The 19088-nt window shown below is 40.7% G+C and overlaps 1 protein-coding gene across 6 annotated transcripts in view; it reads left to right on the forward strand.

Annotated features, from left to right (window-relative positions):
- Window positions 1-14992, forward strand: part of PIGN (phosphatidylinositol glycan anchor biosynthesis class N) — a 113218-nt gene extending 98226 nt beyond the window's left edge. For all 6 annotated transcript variants that reach the window (XM_071553522.1, XM_071553526.1, XM_071553523.1 and 3 more), the window contains 6 exons: window positions 711-766; window positions 1242-1317; window positions 2514-2587; window positions 5437-5479; window positions 7057-7109; window positions 14596-14992. In XM_071553522.1, coding sequence (XP_071409623.1) covers window positions 711-766; window positions 1242-1317; window positions 2514-2587; window positions 5437-5479; window positions 7057-7109; window positions 14596-14719 — 426 coding nt within the window. In that variant the 3' untranslated portion in view covers window positions 14720-14992. The remainder of the gene's footprint in view (window positions 1-710; window positions 767-1241; window positions 1318-2513; window positions 2588-5436; window positions 5480-7056; window positions 7110-14595) is intronic.
- Window positions 14993-19088: the final 4096 nt, after the last annotated feature.

Genomic DNA, 19088 nt, shown 5'->3' on the forward strand with positions numbered 1-19088 from the left:
CTTCTTGGTGGTCATGGGGCTGGGTTCTTCTCTGGTGTGATTCTTAACTTAAAATTTAACTAGAGACAATCTTGTTAGTTAAGCTTTATCTGTGGTCTTGAGATGCTTCTTCCTTATCTTGATTGGGTTACTTCTCTATTGTATTTAGGTATTCTCGGATTATCTTTGGTTTGCACTGTATTTATTTTACTTCAAAAGGCTGCTTAGTTATTAACTTTAGTTCTTTTCTTTTTCTACTTTTTATACATTATTTGATAAGCTCATAGACATTATGCTGCTAAATCTTTACTGCATCAAGCTACACAGAAGTCTCGTTATGTTCTTGACACAAATTAAGTCCTATATTTATCACATGCATCATTACTTTCTGCAGAAGCATGTGTGTTTGAATGCATAGTTGGGTTTGTGGTACAGGGATTTTCCTATCTTGCCAGGTAGGGGCCCAAAAAGCCAGCTGCCCCTTTCTTCCAGGGGCCTCAAGACAGGCTCCAAAACCTTACCAAGGCAGTCCCTGTCTTTTAAAATCTAGGGTGAAATCTAGGGTGGAGCTAGGCAATATTTGGGATTTATTAATGCAGTGTAAAGCTGTCTTAGTGGGTCAACTTCTTGTAATTTCATGATAGATTTTGAAAGTCAATTGGAATGAAGGAGGAGGAATGCTGGTTTTATTGCTGCCATTTCTGTGGTGTATTGTCCTTAAATACATTTAGGTTTTCTTCATAGTGACAGCCTTTTTTGGCACTGGAAACATAGCTTCTGTTAACAGGTAAATTGTATTCACTGATCTGAGATGCAGAGTGCAAAAATTCTTTCTACAGTTGTTGTGCTAAATATAAATTTAGTTAGCAAAATCAGGGCAGCAGAATTAAAGCAATAGTTGGTGGATGGTGATAATTTACTTTGTTTCTGCCTCTGTGACATGTTCCCTAAGAACATGAGCTTCTTCATTACAAGGTTGTCTCAATTCCATTAGAAGTTATTGACAGCATGAACAGAGAGACCTTGGTTGCTCACTAACAGCATGGCACCTTGAAAAACAGAAGCAGAGAAAAATTGTGGAGGAAGAAAAGTGAGGTTGGCAGTCCCTGATAATTTAAAATTTCAGTAAGAGAAAAGAAAGTTGGAAGCCTTCTTTAAAAATGTATATACACCCGATGTGTTACAGAGTAACTAAATGCTCTGATTTTTTAATGGAATACTCCATTTCAAAGGTATGTAATGTCTTTTTCATGTTTCTCTAGTTTTGATCCTGCTTCTGTCTATTGTTTCTTGACTGTGTTCAGTCCCTTCATGATGGGAGGCTTGCTTGTACTGAAGGTTAGTAATCTTACCTGAGTGAAATTCTCTCAAAGAACTGTTAAATAAGTAGTATATCATGTACATGGCTGTTACCTTGCAATTCACAAAAACATATATATGTATTTGAGCTTCATTAGCCTTCTTAACGATGTGTGAAGCTTTCAGCTTTGTAGTGTTTCTGGAGTCAGATCATTCTATTTCACAAAAGAGAGCAGCTAAAGTGTGTGGAAGTATAATTTAACAGCATTAGGTCAATGTATTGTATTAAAAAGGAAATCTCAAATGTTAAAAAGACATAATTTGTTTTAAAAACTATAATCTTTGCCTTTAGTACAATATCTACAGAAATATTGAGGTTATAGATATCTATATGTTATTAGCTCTATCTATATTATATTAAATACAGGCTTTGAATATTCTAATAATTAGGTTGTCATTTTACAATGGATATTATTTTTTATATTTTTAAATAGTCTGTCAAAGATTGGATTGAACGTCTTGTTTGCAGGCAAAGTGCGGGAGCTCTTTTCTGGTATTAAAGGATCTGCCAGAAGCGTGAAGGAAAACACTTGAGTTTTTTGGGTTATTGCTAAAATAAGCAGTATTTTCTGCCTCTGCCTTTCTTCTACTTCTGTCCCAGAGAAAGCAGACATTAGTTACAGCTATACTGCATGTTATACTGCAGGACACCAATAATGCAAACTTTCTGTATGCAAGAAATCAGGTGTTAGCAATGCATCGACACTGCTAACTTAAGAATTGCAAGTAAACTTTGTAAAGCGCAAATGGGAGTGTTCATGTTTCTAACTTGTTTTGGTTTTAATTTACTAAACCATTTGCATTTGTTTGACTTGGCTTTGGAGGGGAGGTATGATCCTTGTCTTATATTTAGACTTTTTTGTGGTTGAGGTGAGATGTGTCCTATTACACTTGGAGCTCTTCAGCCTATCATGTGAGATAGTGGATCTGAATAGTTGTGTCTTCTAGCCTTGTTGCAGTATTTAACACTAGTGTTAAAATGGATAAATGAATTTAGGATAATTAATGTGTTTTAATTACTGTTTTCCATATTGCCTCAAGGTTTATTTCGCTGGCATTCAGCTCTGACCATGGAAGGGGTTTTTTATTCATTTAATGAAAGTGTTTCCCGCAACCTGCCCAAGTTGTTTTGTAAATATTATTATAAGCCAAAATGTAGCTTGTGTTTTAAACAGGTTGTAATCCCATTTGTTCTGGTATCATGTGCTTTCGAAGCTGTTCAAGTCACAACACAACTATCGTCTAAGAGGTACAGTAAATGTTATATTTCTGCATTAATAAAGGTTTCAAATCTATTTTATAAGAATTCACGACTGTCAAATCTCAATTTAAAATAAAAAAACCAAAACCTGTTAGATCACATTGTTCTTTTTATTTGTTATTATGATTTTGGGTTTTGTTTAGTCATTTTTGCAAGCTCAGGAGTTGTTTTTTAAGGACAAATGAGTATAAATGGAAGTGTTGGCCCTGTCTGAAACAATAAGATATTTAATATTCTTTGTTGACAATACACAGAAGGAGGACTTTTTCCTCCATAAGGTAAAATAATAAGCAGAATTCAAAGTCCAATTTTTATTTCTATTGCATCTCTGCCTATCTATATTTTTAAAATAGCTCATTTATAATGTCACCACTTTATAGCTTTGTAGCACTAACCTCACCACAAACAGCATTTAAGAAAAAGGGGAAAAAAAGGCCAAATGTCCTTCCATTGCAGTTCAGTGCTTCCCAGGTGTGTTCAGTATTACATATTTTTTGCAGTGGGACCAAATGACTACCAGTCCTTTCCCCACCTCTGTAGACTTTTCAGAGGCCCTGTGAGATGGGTGCCTGGCCTCACAGAGGGCTGTGTCCAGACTTGAAATATCCTCATGCTTTTCACTGTCTCAGGGTTTTTATTTTCTGTGTTAGTCCTCCTTATCCTTTTCAGTGGACCCAGTGCACAAGACTGAACCCTCTGCTCATCATGTGGATATTATGGATGGTACTGAAATGGGGGAGATCCCTGCCAGTCATGATTTTGAGCTTGTCACCATGGACTGTTCTGTGGGACTGACTAAAAGTCCTGCTGTCAGTGACAGGAGGACCACAGGAATTTTCTCTTGCATATTGCTCAGCTGAGCAGGAGGAAGCTGCTCTCACTTAACTGCAGTGCCCTCTGCCTTTCTGTTTGTTTTCCTCCTGCCTGTGCCGTGTTTATTGTTTCCTTATACAACATCACCCTGTAGCCCAAAACCTGACTTTTTGTTGGAGTGGCCACATGAGGCTCACCATCCCTTTTACCTGCTTTGTGTGTTCAGTGTACTTGGGCTGTCCTTGGACCCCCAAGGAAGGGTATTAATCCTTATCACTAAGGCTTATACAAGAGGAACTGGGTTTCCTCAGACAACCAGCTAGTGATTTTTCATTTCTAGGACTCAAGCATCAAAAAGGTCAGCATTTCCTAACTTGTGAATGCTTGCCTTGGCAGCACTGGTGATACTGCAAACTTATGGAATGTTAATCTGAGTGTGTGAGGGGAAATAATACCACCTTCCTAAACCAGGGGACATCAGTAAATTCATATTGCTTTATGAGGCTGTAGTTGTAACTCTATCTGGTGTTTGTGCCAGCTTCATTTAGCTGTGCTCAGGTAGCAATAGCAGGGATATGGCCACAGCACCAGCCTGGGAACAAGGAGAAACCATAAGATGTGCCCAGGATCGGTGGAGCGGTTGTGCTCTAGTTTTCAGTGCATCCTAACGGCTGTGCTGCATATTTTATTGCTCTTGCTGCCCCTGCTAGATAAATTAAACCATCGCAGGGAACAATCTTGTCTTTGTAGTGTATAAACATGTCCTGAAATTAGTGTTGTCCTTCTGTTGTGAAAGGCTTCTTGCAGTTCAGAAAGGCAAAAAGTAGGTATTTGTGATTTGGACAAATTGCTTCTAAACTCCCTGTTTACAGATTAAACATTTTCCTTTTTTTTTTTTTTTGCTTTTGGGAATGTTCTGTCCCAATATGTTCTTGGAGCTTGCCTGAGAAAATAGCCCTCTGGTTGAATGCCTCCTAGGCACTATAGGATTCCAACATCCTATCTGAGCTATAAGTAAGTGGAGAGAAGGCTTTCCATGTGTACCATAACACTGAGGTACAGTTGGTTTGCTGCCTCGTGATTTACTAATGAAGCACAACTGACATAGGCAGTATCAGAAACTTCCTCATCTGGAGCCATTGGTAGGGGTGTCCCTCTCACACAACTGTGCAGCCAGGACATTTTCCCAAAAATAATCTTTGTGGGTTTATGAGGGTGGCACTGATAAATTAGCTGTATTCTAATTAGACTTTTTTGCCAATGGGTCTGCTGTTTGCAACATTGCTTTGATGTCATTAACTTAGGAGTTTTAACCAGTTACAGCAATTGCTTTCATGTTATTTAGGATTTACGCAGTTTAATGAAAAGAAGATTAGGTTAATGGCAGGAGGGAATCACCTCTGTGTCCTCCCTTCTGGTTTGTTTTACTGGCCACAGCCTACTTCCCAAAAGTAACCTGCCATCTAACAGAGGTCCATGGGTTTGAAAGCATGCCACCAAAATCGTGGGTGTTCCCAGAGCAGCTTATGGGCACCCAGAGATCTGGAAGGGGGCAAAGCACTTCCTTTAGCAGCCTCTTTTCCAGCAGAATGATTGTCAGGGTGGGACCGATCAACTCAGATGTCCGCCTGCCAATGCCCAGCAGCATTGCTCACTCTTGAGTCTGATGTGAAGTTTCTAAATAAACTGTATTTGGTCTAAGCAGCACAGCTCCCTGCATCAGGAATAGGCAGGTGTTGTTTCTAAGATGCTCTTGTCTCCAAAAAATTACTTAGTTTTCTCTGTTGCAAAATTGAAACTCTCTTAATGTGAAATGCCTTTTTCAGGCAGGGCGGCATTACAAGTGCCTGATGTCCTAGTCAGCTATTTTAACTGTTCTCTCATACATTGAAATATACCTGAGTGTTTGAAAGGCAAGTGCAAGAAATCATATCTTTAATTTCTTTATGGGGGTTTCAATAAGCTTTTTTTAACATCTGTGGCCATAAATAAAGGTCAATCATCTGATTTCTTTTTCTTTGCAGTCTTTTCCTCATTGTTCTTGTGATTTCAGACATCATGGCTTTGGTAAGTTGTTGTTGTACATTCTGTTCAAATAAGATCAAGAAGCAGAGGGTTCTCCTAATTCCATCAAAAGAGATCTGATTTTGTTTCAGACTTCAAAGTTCTTGTAACTAGGGCAGAGAATTGGATTGAAATTCTAGCATAACTTAGAGATAAAACTCTTCCAATCACTGCTCTTGGAATTTCATGTAATTACTGCTCCTGAAGAAGCAGTATTCTCATAATAACAGGAGACAAAAATGAAGTTACTATTCTGAGTTTTTCATGTGCTTTACAATCAAATTCTTAGGAAAAATCTAAATAAGATTATCAGTTTTACCTAAGGGCAAGGTTTAGTTAATTTTTCAGGAATTTTGAACGTTTTACCCACCCCAGCTTCCCTTGAAAAAGAGAAATGCATTACCCACCAACTCTGTTAAAATTGTCAGAATCCAGATAAGCAACATCCAAAAAGCCAGTTTGTGCCCTTTGTAATAAACTGTTAGGAAATGCCATCTTCAGAAAGCTTGCATCCACAAACTAAGCTAGCTAAAACAACCCAAAGCTGAACAATACCCCAGCAGAATTTTTTCAGATAAAAAATATAATGACCTAAACTTAACTGTCCTTAAGACTTAAACTGTCTTCAACTCAACAAGCAGTGCCACTGGATATCACAAGGTAAACAGAAACCTTTTCAAACCAGCAGGTAGGGCTGGTGATATCACTTCAGTGTGAACTGTGAATATCATCTTATAGGAAAAACAGTGAATAAACCCCAAGGAATTACTAACTTGTCTGTAGAGTGAGAAATGAAGAAGGTATGGTTATGTCTAGTTTCAGATAAGTCTGTGTGACTAAGTTAATTTTTGATAACTCCCACAGGAAAAGGATTAAAATACCAATAAACCACATTGATAGCGTTTCACTAATAAAATCAGTGTAATTAACCAGAAGAAGACTTTGGGTATTTACTGGTGTATAGCAAGCCCCAGTATATCCAGGTCTTGTATCTCATGTATTCTCCTATTTTGATTTAAGTATTTTAAAACAATTAGCAAATACGTGCTTGGTGTACAAAAAAGAAGTTGCAGGACAAAAAAAAGAGGATGGGGTTTGTAGTCTTGAATCAATGTGGCCACCAGCCATTAGGGGAATTTACTAATAGGCAAGTACTGTCTTCTCCCAACATTATTCCTACTTTACAGGTGGGAAACTGCCAGAGTTGGTAAAAGAAATTTGTGTTGAAATTCTCTGAAAACTTCTACGCACTACGCATTTGGAGTCATGTTATTTCAAACAATAAGTCGGCTTGGCTTTTCTTACTGAAAAAGTTCTGGTATTACTCTGTTTCTTACAAGCCCAGCTAGACAGAACTTTGTCCCTCTTTAAATGCTTTTGTTTGATATCATGTTAAATCTATTTCTGGTTCCTGGATTATTCTTTGCTGTGGTCCCGATGAGCATTCCTGGAAGGGTTGTGTTCTTATTCTACTTGAAGAGTTAGAAATTTGGAGTAAACAACCTGAAACACTGCGGTTTAATTTTCTGTTTCAAATTGTGCAGTGTTGATGTACTAATCAAAGTTGTTTTATTTTCTAGCATTTTTTCTTTTTGGTTAAAGATTATGGAAGCTGGCTGGATATTGGAACAAGGTATAGTACTTTTTTGCCTCCATTGTATTTTAAAGGGTCATAGTTTCTTATTGTTGTTTATCTACTCATAACTCTTGTAATTTTTTCCAGTTATTCTCTTCAATGCTTCAGGGCTCTTCTACATACTTTAAACACGTGTGCACACGTGTACACACATATGTATGCATAACCCAAGCTAAAACTTTTGTCTTAATATGTGTGCCAAAGGAACACAGAGTAAATAATGAATCTAGCATTGCAAGAAATACAGTTAGGATTTTGTTGTAGTTTGGGATTGTTATGTAAATTCTCTCCCCTGCCACTAACTGCCCATGCCAGCAGTTAACAAAAGAAGTAGATAACTGATGATCACTTGGGTGGGGGCAGGTTTGTCTCTTTTGTTTTTGGGGACATTATTCCATTCCTAGCGGAATGGGGGAGCGGTGGCTGCCAAGGAGGGAAGCTGCTGCTGCCTGGCCCGGACTGTTTGTTTTGGGCGCTCGCTGGCACTGCCTGCCCCAGGACTGCTTTTGGCCGCTCGCTGCCACTGCCTGCCCCGGGACTGCTTTTGGCCGCTCGCTGCCACTGCCTGCCCCGGGACTGCTTCTGGCCGCTCGCTGCCACTGCCTGCCCCGGGACTGCTTTTGGCCGCTCGCTGCCACTGCCTGCCCCGGGACTGCTTTTGGCCGCTCGCTGCTGCTGCTGCCTGGCCCGGGACTGCTTCTGGCCGCTCGTATTTTTCTGCTTCTTGGACAAGGAACACAGGGGGAAGAGACAGAGTCCATCTGAAAGCTCACCACTGGTCTGTCTCGCTGGAGAGGGACTGGTAACTCACTCTGCGGCCAGCCGGGCTGTGACATTGACACTAAGTATAACTTTCCTCCTGGAGGAAAACCTGCTGGGTTTTTTTTTGTTGTTGTTGTTGTTTTTTTCTTTCTCTTGTGGTGTTGGGGAAGCGGTTTGCACTAGTCTGTTTACATATATATATATATATATAGCAGTTAGGAACAGTTATCCCTCATGTACTAAAATTCCTTTTCTTAAATTTGATAAAGAGTGGCGTGATTATTGTGGAGGAGGCCCCCTCCCCCGCTTGTGGGTAAACATTTTGGTTTTTCCCCTCAAACCAAGACAGATTTGTTCGATTGTTAAAGACAGTAATTACACACAAAAAAATGTAATTACTGTTTTTCATTTTAATTAGTCGTATTCCCTGTTAAAATAATAATTTATTCAAGTTGTTACTTGTCTCTAGGTAAGCCTCCATATACAGTCCACTGTGAATTCATGAACCACGTGTAAATATATCGCTGGCTACCAAGGCCCATGCATTTATCCTCCCCCTGTTTGGGGAAGAGTTTGACTTTAGCATTTAAACATAGAAATCAAAGCTAAAATGGATGCAATTTTTGCATTATGAGTTGTATTAGCCTGCACAGCATACAAGATGGGGCAGGTTTTCAACTGTGCAGTCTGGTTTGTGAATTGTCCAGAAATAACAAATACAAGGAGTACACATTTCAGATTTACTTTCCCTGCGTTTTGGAAATAGTTAATATGCCATAATAAGCTTAGTATGGAATGCGTTGTTACTAATCCAGCCAATCTGGTCACTTGACGCTGTTATTTAAACAGAAGTTGAATAGTGACCTGTTGTTAATGAGCCCCCACATTCCCAGCAGCAAGGGCATGCATGGAAACACACACGTGCACACACATACTACATATTTTCTTTGGAGGTTCCAATACCTGCTTATAGCTACCTTTTGAAGGTTCCTAGTGGGCAGAAATACAGTTATATCAAATATTGAAAATGATACTTTAACATCACACTTCCTTGCTATGGTCAGTTTATGTTAAATCAGATGACCTCATCCATTGGTTTGAATTCCCGTACAGATTAATAAGGATATTAAATACCTCAGAAGATTTCTGTTCTGCTGGGCTTGAAGCTTGCTAAGTGAGAGTTAGCAGCAAAAATATAATTTGTTACAAGTACCCAAAAACCTCCTTTCTGATACATGGCCTTCATAGTGTAGAGCTTTACAACAGTGATGCATTGTTTGATCCTTTTTAGCTGGAAGCTTGCCTTATTCTGAATAGTTTAGGAGAGCTCATTATGTACCACTGTAATTCTGCCTCTGTGTGTGTGTGTTTTGATCACGGAAGAAAGCACTGAAAAAGGCCTTTCAAAAGAGTAATTCGTGATTAATTTTTAACGTGGAAAGGCATAATATTCAGGCAGTCTCTGTCATTACTTCACTTTTGAGTGCTTGGCTCTACCACCTATGTTATTTTATTGTAGTCTCTTTGTGTATGTATAATACGAATATGTGTACATGCACATAAGGTAAAAATAATTACGATTTTTAAGAAAAGAGGTGCAGTGCGGAAATGGTCTTTCTTTTGTCTAGCATGAGCATTATTTTGGCATCAGAACTTTCTCCTCTGAGCACATTTCTGATGTGTGATCCTCAGGCTTGGCATAATCATCAGTCAACAGGGTCTGAAAATATCCTGTCTCAGCTGATATTATACCCAAGAAAGCATCAAGAAATGATGCTTTTTTTCCGCTGCCCCCCCTCAACCATCTGTATCTCAACAAAACCTGTGTAGGATTTCACAGAAAAAAGAACAGGAGCACTCCTAGACCCTTAGGAGCACTCCTAGGGACAGCTTTTCTCATGTTTTTCTTCCCCCCACTCCACCTTTTTTTTTTGTTTGTTTTATGGTACTGATAAAAAGTGTGTGTGTGTGTCAGAAAAAATATCTGGGTTTGTGTTATGTTACTAGTTACTACATCACTGAAATCACAGGTGGAAAAGCAGTAAAGTAGTTGCCCAGTGGCACTTCACACCTCTGAAGTCTGTCAGTTTCCATACTCATTCATTTTTGTGGTGATGGCTTTCTATGGATTTTCTAATTACCACACTTAAAAGCTTCTGTATGTTCTCTTTCTTACTAAGAATATGCATGTTCGGTAGGAGACTCTCATTAAGCAATACTTGACTTTTTCAATACCCAGATTTCATGTGGAAGGGAAGTTTCAAATCCCTTGCAATAGAAAGATCACTGCTTTTTATGCTGATGTTTTGTTTCCTAGTTGATCTCATTGTGTGAAAGTAAGATTTGTTTGCTGAGCTGATATTTTCTTTTTAAAAAAATTTCACCCCAAACCTCTGACTTCTAAGTCTCATTCTACCATGTCTTAACTACATGACATTTCATTTTACTGTGCCTCATATTTGCATTAAAAATGTGATATCTTTATTGTCCTGGTTAAATTCACTCTTTGAATGGAAGCGGATTTCTATCTTTTCCACTCTTTCAGTTCATTAATGAAATGCTGAGCAAGGACAGATCCAACATACAGTCCTGATCATTCAGCAAATGATCAATGCACCACTGAGTTCTTCCTCTCAGTAAATTATCAATTACCATAAATATTTAGGCTTCTTAGAAAGTTTTAAAGCCCCTTTTCTTAATGGCCATGCCAAAATCAATGTGAACTTGTCTTTCAGAGTATGCTTTTCATTGTTTTGATGTAATAACAGGATAATAATCTTGCGGGTGAATGTGGAAGTCAAAGCAGCAGCTTACACAAGCTTCTGAGGTCTGCTGACCTTATCCTCTGCCTCTATATGTTGAGTTAACCTCAATTTCATCATATGAGGTGTCACTAAAATAATTTCCTTGCAGCTTAAAAGGTATGTTCTCTGTCTAGATCAAGAGAGAGAGAGATAGAGAGAAAAGAGTGCCTTTAAAGCCTACTATGTCTTTACAGTGTATGCAATTTGTAAAAAGCTGTATAATCTGATAGTCAAGATAAACTTTAAAGGTTCTTTATATGACTTATATAGCTTTATACAGACACATACCATACTGCTCCCTCTTTTTATAACAGTTGCTGGAAGATAAAGATATGATCTTCACTGTTCTGCAGTCTTAAAGGTCAGGGGACATACATAAAGCACGAGACTGGTTATTTTGGTTTTAGAGATAACAGAATTGATTTCAGGTTAGGGTGCCAGGGCTTCTTGTTCTGACTATTAAAACAAAGTGATGTGCTTTGAGATTTGGTTTTTGTGAAACAGAGGGGAGAGGGTGTAGAATTCTGGCTGGAAATGCAAGAGACTTAAAATTCAGAATCTAAATCTGGAGTCTCAGTGTGTGCTTTGGAGCAATCCCACAGTTCAAAATAGCATGTCATGGAGAAATCATGTCTTCGGATTGTTCTGGAGAGTGTTCTTCCAAGTCCTTGCACGAGTTGTTTTTGTTTTACTTGTTTTGTTTCTAATTTTTTAAGTGCTGTGGTAATCTTCTTGTCTTTCCACCTTCTAATCAGGTCTGTCATCTTAGGAATTAGCCTGTCTTGGGAGAAAGCCAAGTTTTGGAGCAAAATGGATTCCATCCCCCAACCCCTCTCATTTTTGGCTATCTTAGATTCTTCTGTTTGATTAGTACTTCTCACCAGTATACATTGTCACAAACAAAGCCAGGAGATAATAGTACCTCGTGTGTTCTCCTTGTGGTTCCTTGCCACCTAAACAGATGTCTTCCTCCCTGATGAAGAATTTTCCTACCACTGGCTTTGCCTGTTGACATTGATCCATTCATAGGGCACTCCCCTTTCCATCAAACAGCACTGCCTTACCATAGATCATCCATAATCCCCTACACCCACTATCTCTGCCATCTCATCCTTTATAAGCATTGCCTCATTGTGCCCCGTTATGATATTCTTTTGTACCTGTTTAATGTCTCCTCTTCCTCCACATGGATCTAATTTGCCTGGAGCCTAGAATCTCACTCCTTTTTCTCATTAGCTCAGGTTTGACTTCTGATGCCAGAAGCTTGTTTTAGAATTACCTTCTTCACCACAACTACATATCCAGTCAAGGGTGGAGTTCTGAATTGTATAGGAATCAAGATTTTGACCCTGCTATTGTGGCATATACATGTAAAACTCATGCTTTGTTTGTTTAACTACAGCATTACCTCAGCCTAAAATGTAAATTACCAGGCAGAGCTGCCTGCAGGCAGGCAAGTACCAGTTGCTGATAGCCGCAGAGATGCTGACTGTAATTATGCAAGAAGTAGATGGAAATTGGTTTTAATTGTGCAATAAAGGAGCATAACTATTCAGCCTTTTGCAGTATAGCAAGAGAGAAATGTGTGCAACACACTCTTCTTTACAAAAGTACCCAATCCCTCAACTGATAGGTGGCTAAGTAGAGTTTGTGGAGACTTTTTCCTTTGAGAAAGCCCTTTGCTATGACCCCCAAATCACTGGTTAGCACCCATATCTGAAAGAGTTCCTGGGACAGACAGCAACTCTGATGCCTTTCTAGGGACCATGCTGATGTCACCATGGTCCTCTGGTGGCTGTCTTGGGGTATCTCTAGGAATAAAGGAAAGGCAGGGTCTGCATTTGGTTTGTGATTTTCAGATTTCTCATTCAACCTTTCTTTGAAAGTTAGAAGGAATGTGGTATTGCTGCTTACATGGAAAACTAGAGTTCTGGTGCCAGGTGAAAAAGAAAGCTTAGGTGTTACCTGGTAAGGCATGAGACACTAAGCTGTTCAGCTATTTACTGGAATAGCTATTCCTTTAAAAGCCATGCTTATATAGTCCTCAAGGGCACATTAACTCCTGAAGGTAACTGCAACAAAGGTTTGAATTTCAGCTCTCCTGGTACAAGGGGTTATTCCTCCCCAAGTGCAGGACTCTGCATTTGCCTTTGTTGAATCTCAGACAGTTCTTCTCTGCCCATCTCTCCAGCCTGTCAAGGTTCTTCTGAAGGGCAGCACAGCCCTCAGAGGTATTGACCACTCCTCCCATCTCTGTGTCATCAGCCAACTTCCTGAGAATGCATCAGCCCCTTCATCCAAGTCATTGATGAGTAAGTTAAACAATACAGGGTCCTGTATTGAACCTTGAGGGACACCACTTGTGACAGGCCTCCAACAAATGGCCCTGTGCCATTGATTATGACCCTCTGGGATCTGTTTTTCATCCAGTTCTCAATCCACCTCTCTGTCCACTCATCCAGTCCACACTTCTCCAGCTGGTATGCTGTTAGAGAAGGCAATCAGGTTGGTTAAGCATGACTTCCCTTTGGTGAATCCATGCTGACTACACCTGATCACCTTCTTGTCTTCCACATAGTTAGAGATGACCTCCAGGATGAGCCATTCCATCACCTTTCCAGGGACAGAGGTGAGGCTAAGTGGTCTGTAGTTCCCTGGCCCTCCTTGCCATTTTTGAAGACTGGGGTGGCACTGGCTTTCTTTCAGTCTTCAGGCACCTCTCTTGACTGCCATGAGCTTTCAAAGGTGATTGAGAGTGTCCTGGCATTGATGTCTTACAGTTCCCTCAGCACATGTGGATGCATCCCATCAGGACGTGTGAACTTGTGGATATCATAGTTTACTAGGTGGTCTCTTAACCCAGTTCTGACACAGCAAGGGAAAGTCTGCCTTCCTCCAGACCTTCTCCTGGGGCAGGGATTCCTGAGAGCTAGCCTTGGCAATGAAGACTAAATCAGGGAAAGCATTCAGTATCTCAGCCTTCTCTTCAACATCTGTTGCAAGGATCCCTGTTTCATTCAGTAGCAGGTCCACATTTTCTAGTATTCCTTTTGTTATTGGTGTCTTTGAAGAAGCCCTTGTTATTCTTGACATCCTTAGCCAGATTTAATTCCAAATGGGCCTTGAACCCATTGAATACAGGGTACTGAATATCCTATGTCAAATCTCTGTCTAACTCTAAATAGCCCATCTATATCAATACTGAACATGAGGTCACAGAGTTTGAGCAAGTGGAGAACAAGCTCTCTGCTAATTAGCCCTTTAATCATTAGTGACTTAAAGACCTCCTAACCCAGAAGCTGCATTTTCATATTGTGTTTATCAGCCACTCTTGACCTCATCTCTTTAATCTCTTTGAAAACATGTGTTCCCATGGCAGAGAGTTCTACAGTTTTCAGAAATGATGAGTCAAAAAGTAGCGGGGGGGGGGGGAGGGGGGCAAGTTGTGGTTTGGGGTTTTTTTAAAGCTACTTGTCACTGGAATAGTTTTTTTCTCTGGAAAATTGCACTTCAGCTGACATAAATATATGAGTCATCTTACTACCAAGGAATGTCTACCTGATGGCAAGTTCTCCCTAGATTCTGCATTATTGTCGCCACCAAATGGAAATTTTGCAATTGTTTCAGTCACATAAGTTGAATTACCCACTTGAATGAAAAGTACATCTGGCACCTCTTACTCACTTGATACATGCTTAGTTGTGTTTCATTTTATTTTGTCATAGACTTTTATTTTTATGTGATAGTGCTACTGTAATACTGGTCTTCAAAGACCAGCATATATGACATCCTGGGTCTATAATTAGGCCTAGTAAAAAAAGCAAAAATTGTACAGAGGTTTGTTTATATCAGGATTTTTTTCAACTCTACAAATTTGTATTTTTCTCTCACTTTCCTTATCTGTCTCCTCCTTGCAGCATTAGCCACTATGTGCTGGTGATGTCTCTGACCATATTTATGATGCTGATGAATGGACTGGCCCAGCTGTTAACCACACAGAGACTTGAACTTTCCAGAAGGATTAAGCACCATTCCGTGTGATAAAGCAGTGAGTGTTCCCACCTTGTTCAAATCCTCGGCTTCCTCTGAACCAGTCTCCACCTCCAGAATGTAACTGAGTAAATGGACTGGAGTGCCAGAATCCCATTCAGGGATCAGTGCTCTGTTGATACAGATTGAACGCTGTGATGTGACTGAAATTTGCATTTGATAATTGCCATTTAGATGTCAATGGGGATAAAAAAGGCTCTTTTATTCTATAAGTGTACACATTTCTTGAAAATAAAAACAGCAACAAAACACTTTTTAAAATAATTAGGCAACTGTCTTTTGTAGTTGGGGTTTTTTGCGTTTTTTTGGTAGTCATAACTTCCCTGCCAGCTGTTTGTCTCACACATACTCTCATTAGGAGTCTGCAAAGTTCTAGCTTCATTTCATGCCTCGCATAAGCATCTCACAGACTAGAGCACAAATTAAATCAGTCTGGGCAGATCACTGATTTGTGTGTAACCGATGTGGCATACACATTTGAATACCTCTGAAACTGGCTGTGCTTTTTGCAAGCTGTGTCAGTGTGCATGTGAAAATATGTTGAGGCAGGTTAAGGCTGGTGTGCTGTGAGGCTGTTGCTGTAAGACAATGTCTTCTAGCTACTCTGACTATGAATTACTGCCGCTGCTTGTGCTGTCCTATGCTTGGGTGGGCTGAGCAGTATGCCACTAAGGTAGCTGATCCAAATGAAAAGGAACATGATTAAAGGATGGTAAATAGCTTTCAAATTCCCTGGTTGGGCTCATGACAGGGTAGGTGGGAAGGTTAGGTTTCTGTGGCAGCCCGGAGTTAGATCAGCAGAAAGAGGTCATGAAACTGCAACTGGAGTTGCTGGTTTGCAGAAAGTGATGCCATGTGGAGGCTTTTCTTTTGATTCCTTGCTTTCCGTTGCACTTGTGTTCTGCACCTGATTGCAAGTGTCAGTAATGGCTGCACCATGAATCAAATGCAGACACAAATCCCCTGGCTGTACATTGATTACTAAAGAAAGCAAAGAGGCTTTGCTGTTGTGAGTGCTCCTGGGAACCGAATAACTCTAAATCCATTGCATGAGGCTTTTGAGGTGGACTTGTAACATCATAGACCTTTCAACAGCAAGCATCAGCTTCCCTACCACTAGCCTACTGTGCTACTGTGATTATGTAGCACAAACTACAGTACTGTCCTGCACCTCAGTGCTTCATCATTGCCTGAAGTCATCTGTTGTGAGAATTACACAAACATTATATCTACTGAAGCATAAATTGTCTCTCCTGCTAGGTGTCCTGCTTTGAAACACCTTTTTCCATCTACACCATCACTAAAAGAGCCTTTGAAGCTGATCCGTTGCACAGTGAAAGAAGCAAGGGAAATAAAAATGTTGTTCATTCTGGCCTATTCTGTGATGGCATCACTAAAAAGTGTGCTATGTAATATCCCTGTGTCACACTCCTAATTTGCAGGCAGGCCTTTCTATCTGGGAGCTGATATGTATGGTACATGATCCTGGCAGCCAAGGTTAGACATGCATCGTGAGGGCTCCTCCAATGCTCTTTCCAGTCGTCTGGCATTTAACTATGGTCACATGTCTGTTTAATATTCTGGAAACTAGTCATTCCTCTGCAGGAAGTTTGTCTGGGAGAAACCAGTTACAAACATCCATCTGCTTGTTGAGTACTAGGAAAAAAATTCCGTCATGGGCCTGCAGTCATCTGTGCAGCTTTGGAGTGCCTCTCAAGAGTTTCTGAGTACTGGTGAGTGAGTAATTTTTTCTACTACATAGTGGTCCAGTGGTCCTAGTGGGCATGTTGCTAGCACAGCTGGCCTCAGTTGCAGAAGATATTTTGCATTTGTTACAGGTTATACCTGCAGACGCCACACTGGAAGGTAGGCATGTGCCCACTGCTGGTGGCTGTACCATACAGCTAAGGCAAGGGACAACATAAGCAGGCAGAAAGTTGCCACTACAGCAAAGCCCATGTGAAGGCATGGAAATCTGCCACACTTGTTCTTGGATCTAGTGAGTATCCTCTCACTAGGGAGGTATCCTCAGCTCAGCTCAGCTCTGCAAGTATCTATAGTGTACTCTATCACTGCAGGGTGCTGTATCATCAGCTTTCTGTGACCCAACTGATGTACTGTCACTTCAGCACACACAGCTATAAGCCATTGACCATCCCAGCCTCCATTGCCAGAGTGATTTCTTTGCACAACTACTGTTTGTAGAGCAAATTAACTAATGAGAGCAACTGAACAGCTGGCATTAGTATGACATGAAGAAACTGATGTCAAAAGTAGGAATGTTGGATTCACAGGGCTGCCACCCCCAAGGCACATCTTCTACAAGCTTGTCCAAACTGACAAGACCAAGTGGATGTCCTACCTATTAAGACACTGGAGGTACATACTGCTGACTCTGTGGGGTCCCTGAGGGAACACACAGGAGCTCAACACAGGGTCTGGTAATAAAAGAGCATTGCAGCCCACTGTGTCTGGTGCTGCTCATCTGTGGTAGTAGGAATAATCTATACACTCTGGTATGCAGGCAAGTGGAAGTGGATGTGCAAAGTACAACCTACATCAATTACTCTCTCTGCTTATGTTTTCCATAGCACCTTTTTGTACAAAATGAGTTTTGTTTCTTACATCCATTCTTGTAAGAGAAGAAAGGGGACGAGGAACATGGGGGAACATTTGCAGCCCGTATATCGTTTTTCCTCAGTGCTGCTCTGCAGGAGTCTGTTCTTGTTTGACATTTTCTCTGGTTCAGCCATAGTGGTAGCAGCCTTTGCTGACCTTTCCCTTTCCTCGGCTGGTTCCTTGCATCCCTGTGCCATTTGTGAATTCAATTTCTATCTGAGGCTGCGGGAGTGCTGGAGAGCAGCTCTCATGGAGAGGCAGGATTGGCTGTGCTATTGACTCCCTAGGGGAAAGCTCTTGCTGGAGTCTTGGCCCACACTCTTGGGTTGACTGCAGCACAGGAAGATGTCAAAAATTCTCTCACTCAGCTATTTTACACAGCCCCATGGGGTGTGTGACAAAGTCAACTCTTCCCTCACACAGATGCATGTTCCTCTCCAGAAACAAATGTCATCAGCAATAAAAAGTCCTCCCCAACCATAGCAGCTAAGGTAGGGAATAAAATTTTGTCCTAGGCTGGGTTTAAGCTTTCATATGTTTTACTTGTGGGTCTTTGAGCATCATCCCTTTTCATGGGATCCAGACAGGACTCAGGCCAGAGAAAGAGGCATTCCGAGCCACTAGAGCCTTCCAAGTCACTGAAGGTATTAACCAGCCTGTATGTCTTCTGTCAAGGGCATGAAGGCAAAATTACCACCATCCCTCTTTTCTGCCTTCTTTCACCTGTAGCAGAGCTGCAGACTCTGTGACTCCTAGAGCAGGTGAGACTTCAAAGAGTGAAAACTTCAGGGAGGGAAAGGCAGGTAGATTGTTATTTATGCCTGGAACTGCACTTTTCATCTTTTTTTTAAGCTAAAACCTGTGCAAAGCTTCTATCTTCTTGCTTTCAGATACACAGACCCCTGAAGAGCTAACCGTAAACCTGGAGTGCCTATCAGGTGGTGTAATGTGAGAAAAGCTGTAATGAAGAGTAGCTGATACAAAGATCTTGTAATCTTCAGCTCTAGGAATTGTTCTCTGCTATTGTGCTATCAAGGCTGTACAAGGCAGCCTTTTGATATCTGTGCAGGGAGTGAGCGGTTTCTTCAGAGATGGTGAAGTTAGATTGTATCAAGGCCTCTTATGACTCAAATAAATTACTTGCCCTTCCCCCTCACAGAGTAAATCAGATTTTACACACTTTGGTGATTTCAATGCATGCTGTACCTATAAGTGTGCAAGTCTGTTACAGTCTTCACATTCTTGAATGAGAACAAAGGTATGAATGAACATTCATCGTCTTACCCAAAGTGTAAACTGTGGTGTCTGGTTTAGCCAAGCCACAATACAAATGTTATTTTGGTTCCTACCACCCCAGCTAATCTGAAAGGATATGGTGCTCATTGCTTTTCAGAATTGTCCATGTGAATCCTGCAGTCCCTTTTCCTGTGGCTTTGGAGTGTTGAGGGTACTTTGGCAAAACGGATTAGAGCATGGAGGGTATCATGATTGCTTCTGCATCCTGGTAGATGTGGGGTGCTGTGAGCAGGAGCCAGCTGAAGAGAGTATTTTGTGGAGTTATAGTTGTGGTGGGGAAGAAAGAACATCTCTATCTTCCACCTGCTCTGGGATGTGCTGTGTGTCACAGTAGTGGGGCACCTCCAGATGTCCCCTTCTCCATCATCACATGGCTTCATCCAGCCTGAAGACAAGGAACTTTCTTCTCCTGTGTTGTCTTTGGGCAACTGCTTTATGAGCTGCT

This window comes from Pithys albifrons, chromosome 4, assembly GCF_047495875.1.
Source record: "Pithys albifrons albifrons isolate INPA30051 chromosome 4, PitAlb_v1, whole genome shotgun sequence".
Taxonomy (NCBI): domain Eukaryota; kingdom Metazoa; phylum Chordata; class Aves; order Passeriformes; family Thamnophilidae; genus Pithys; species Pithys albifrons.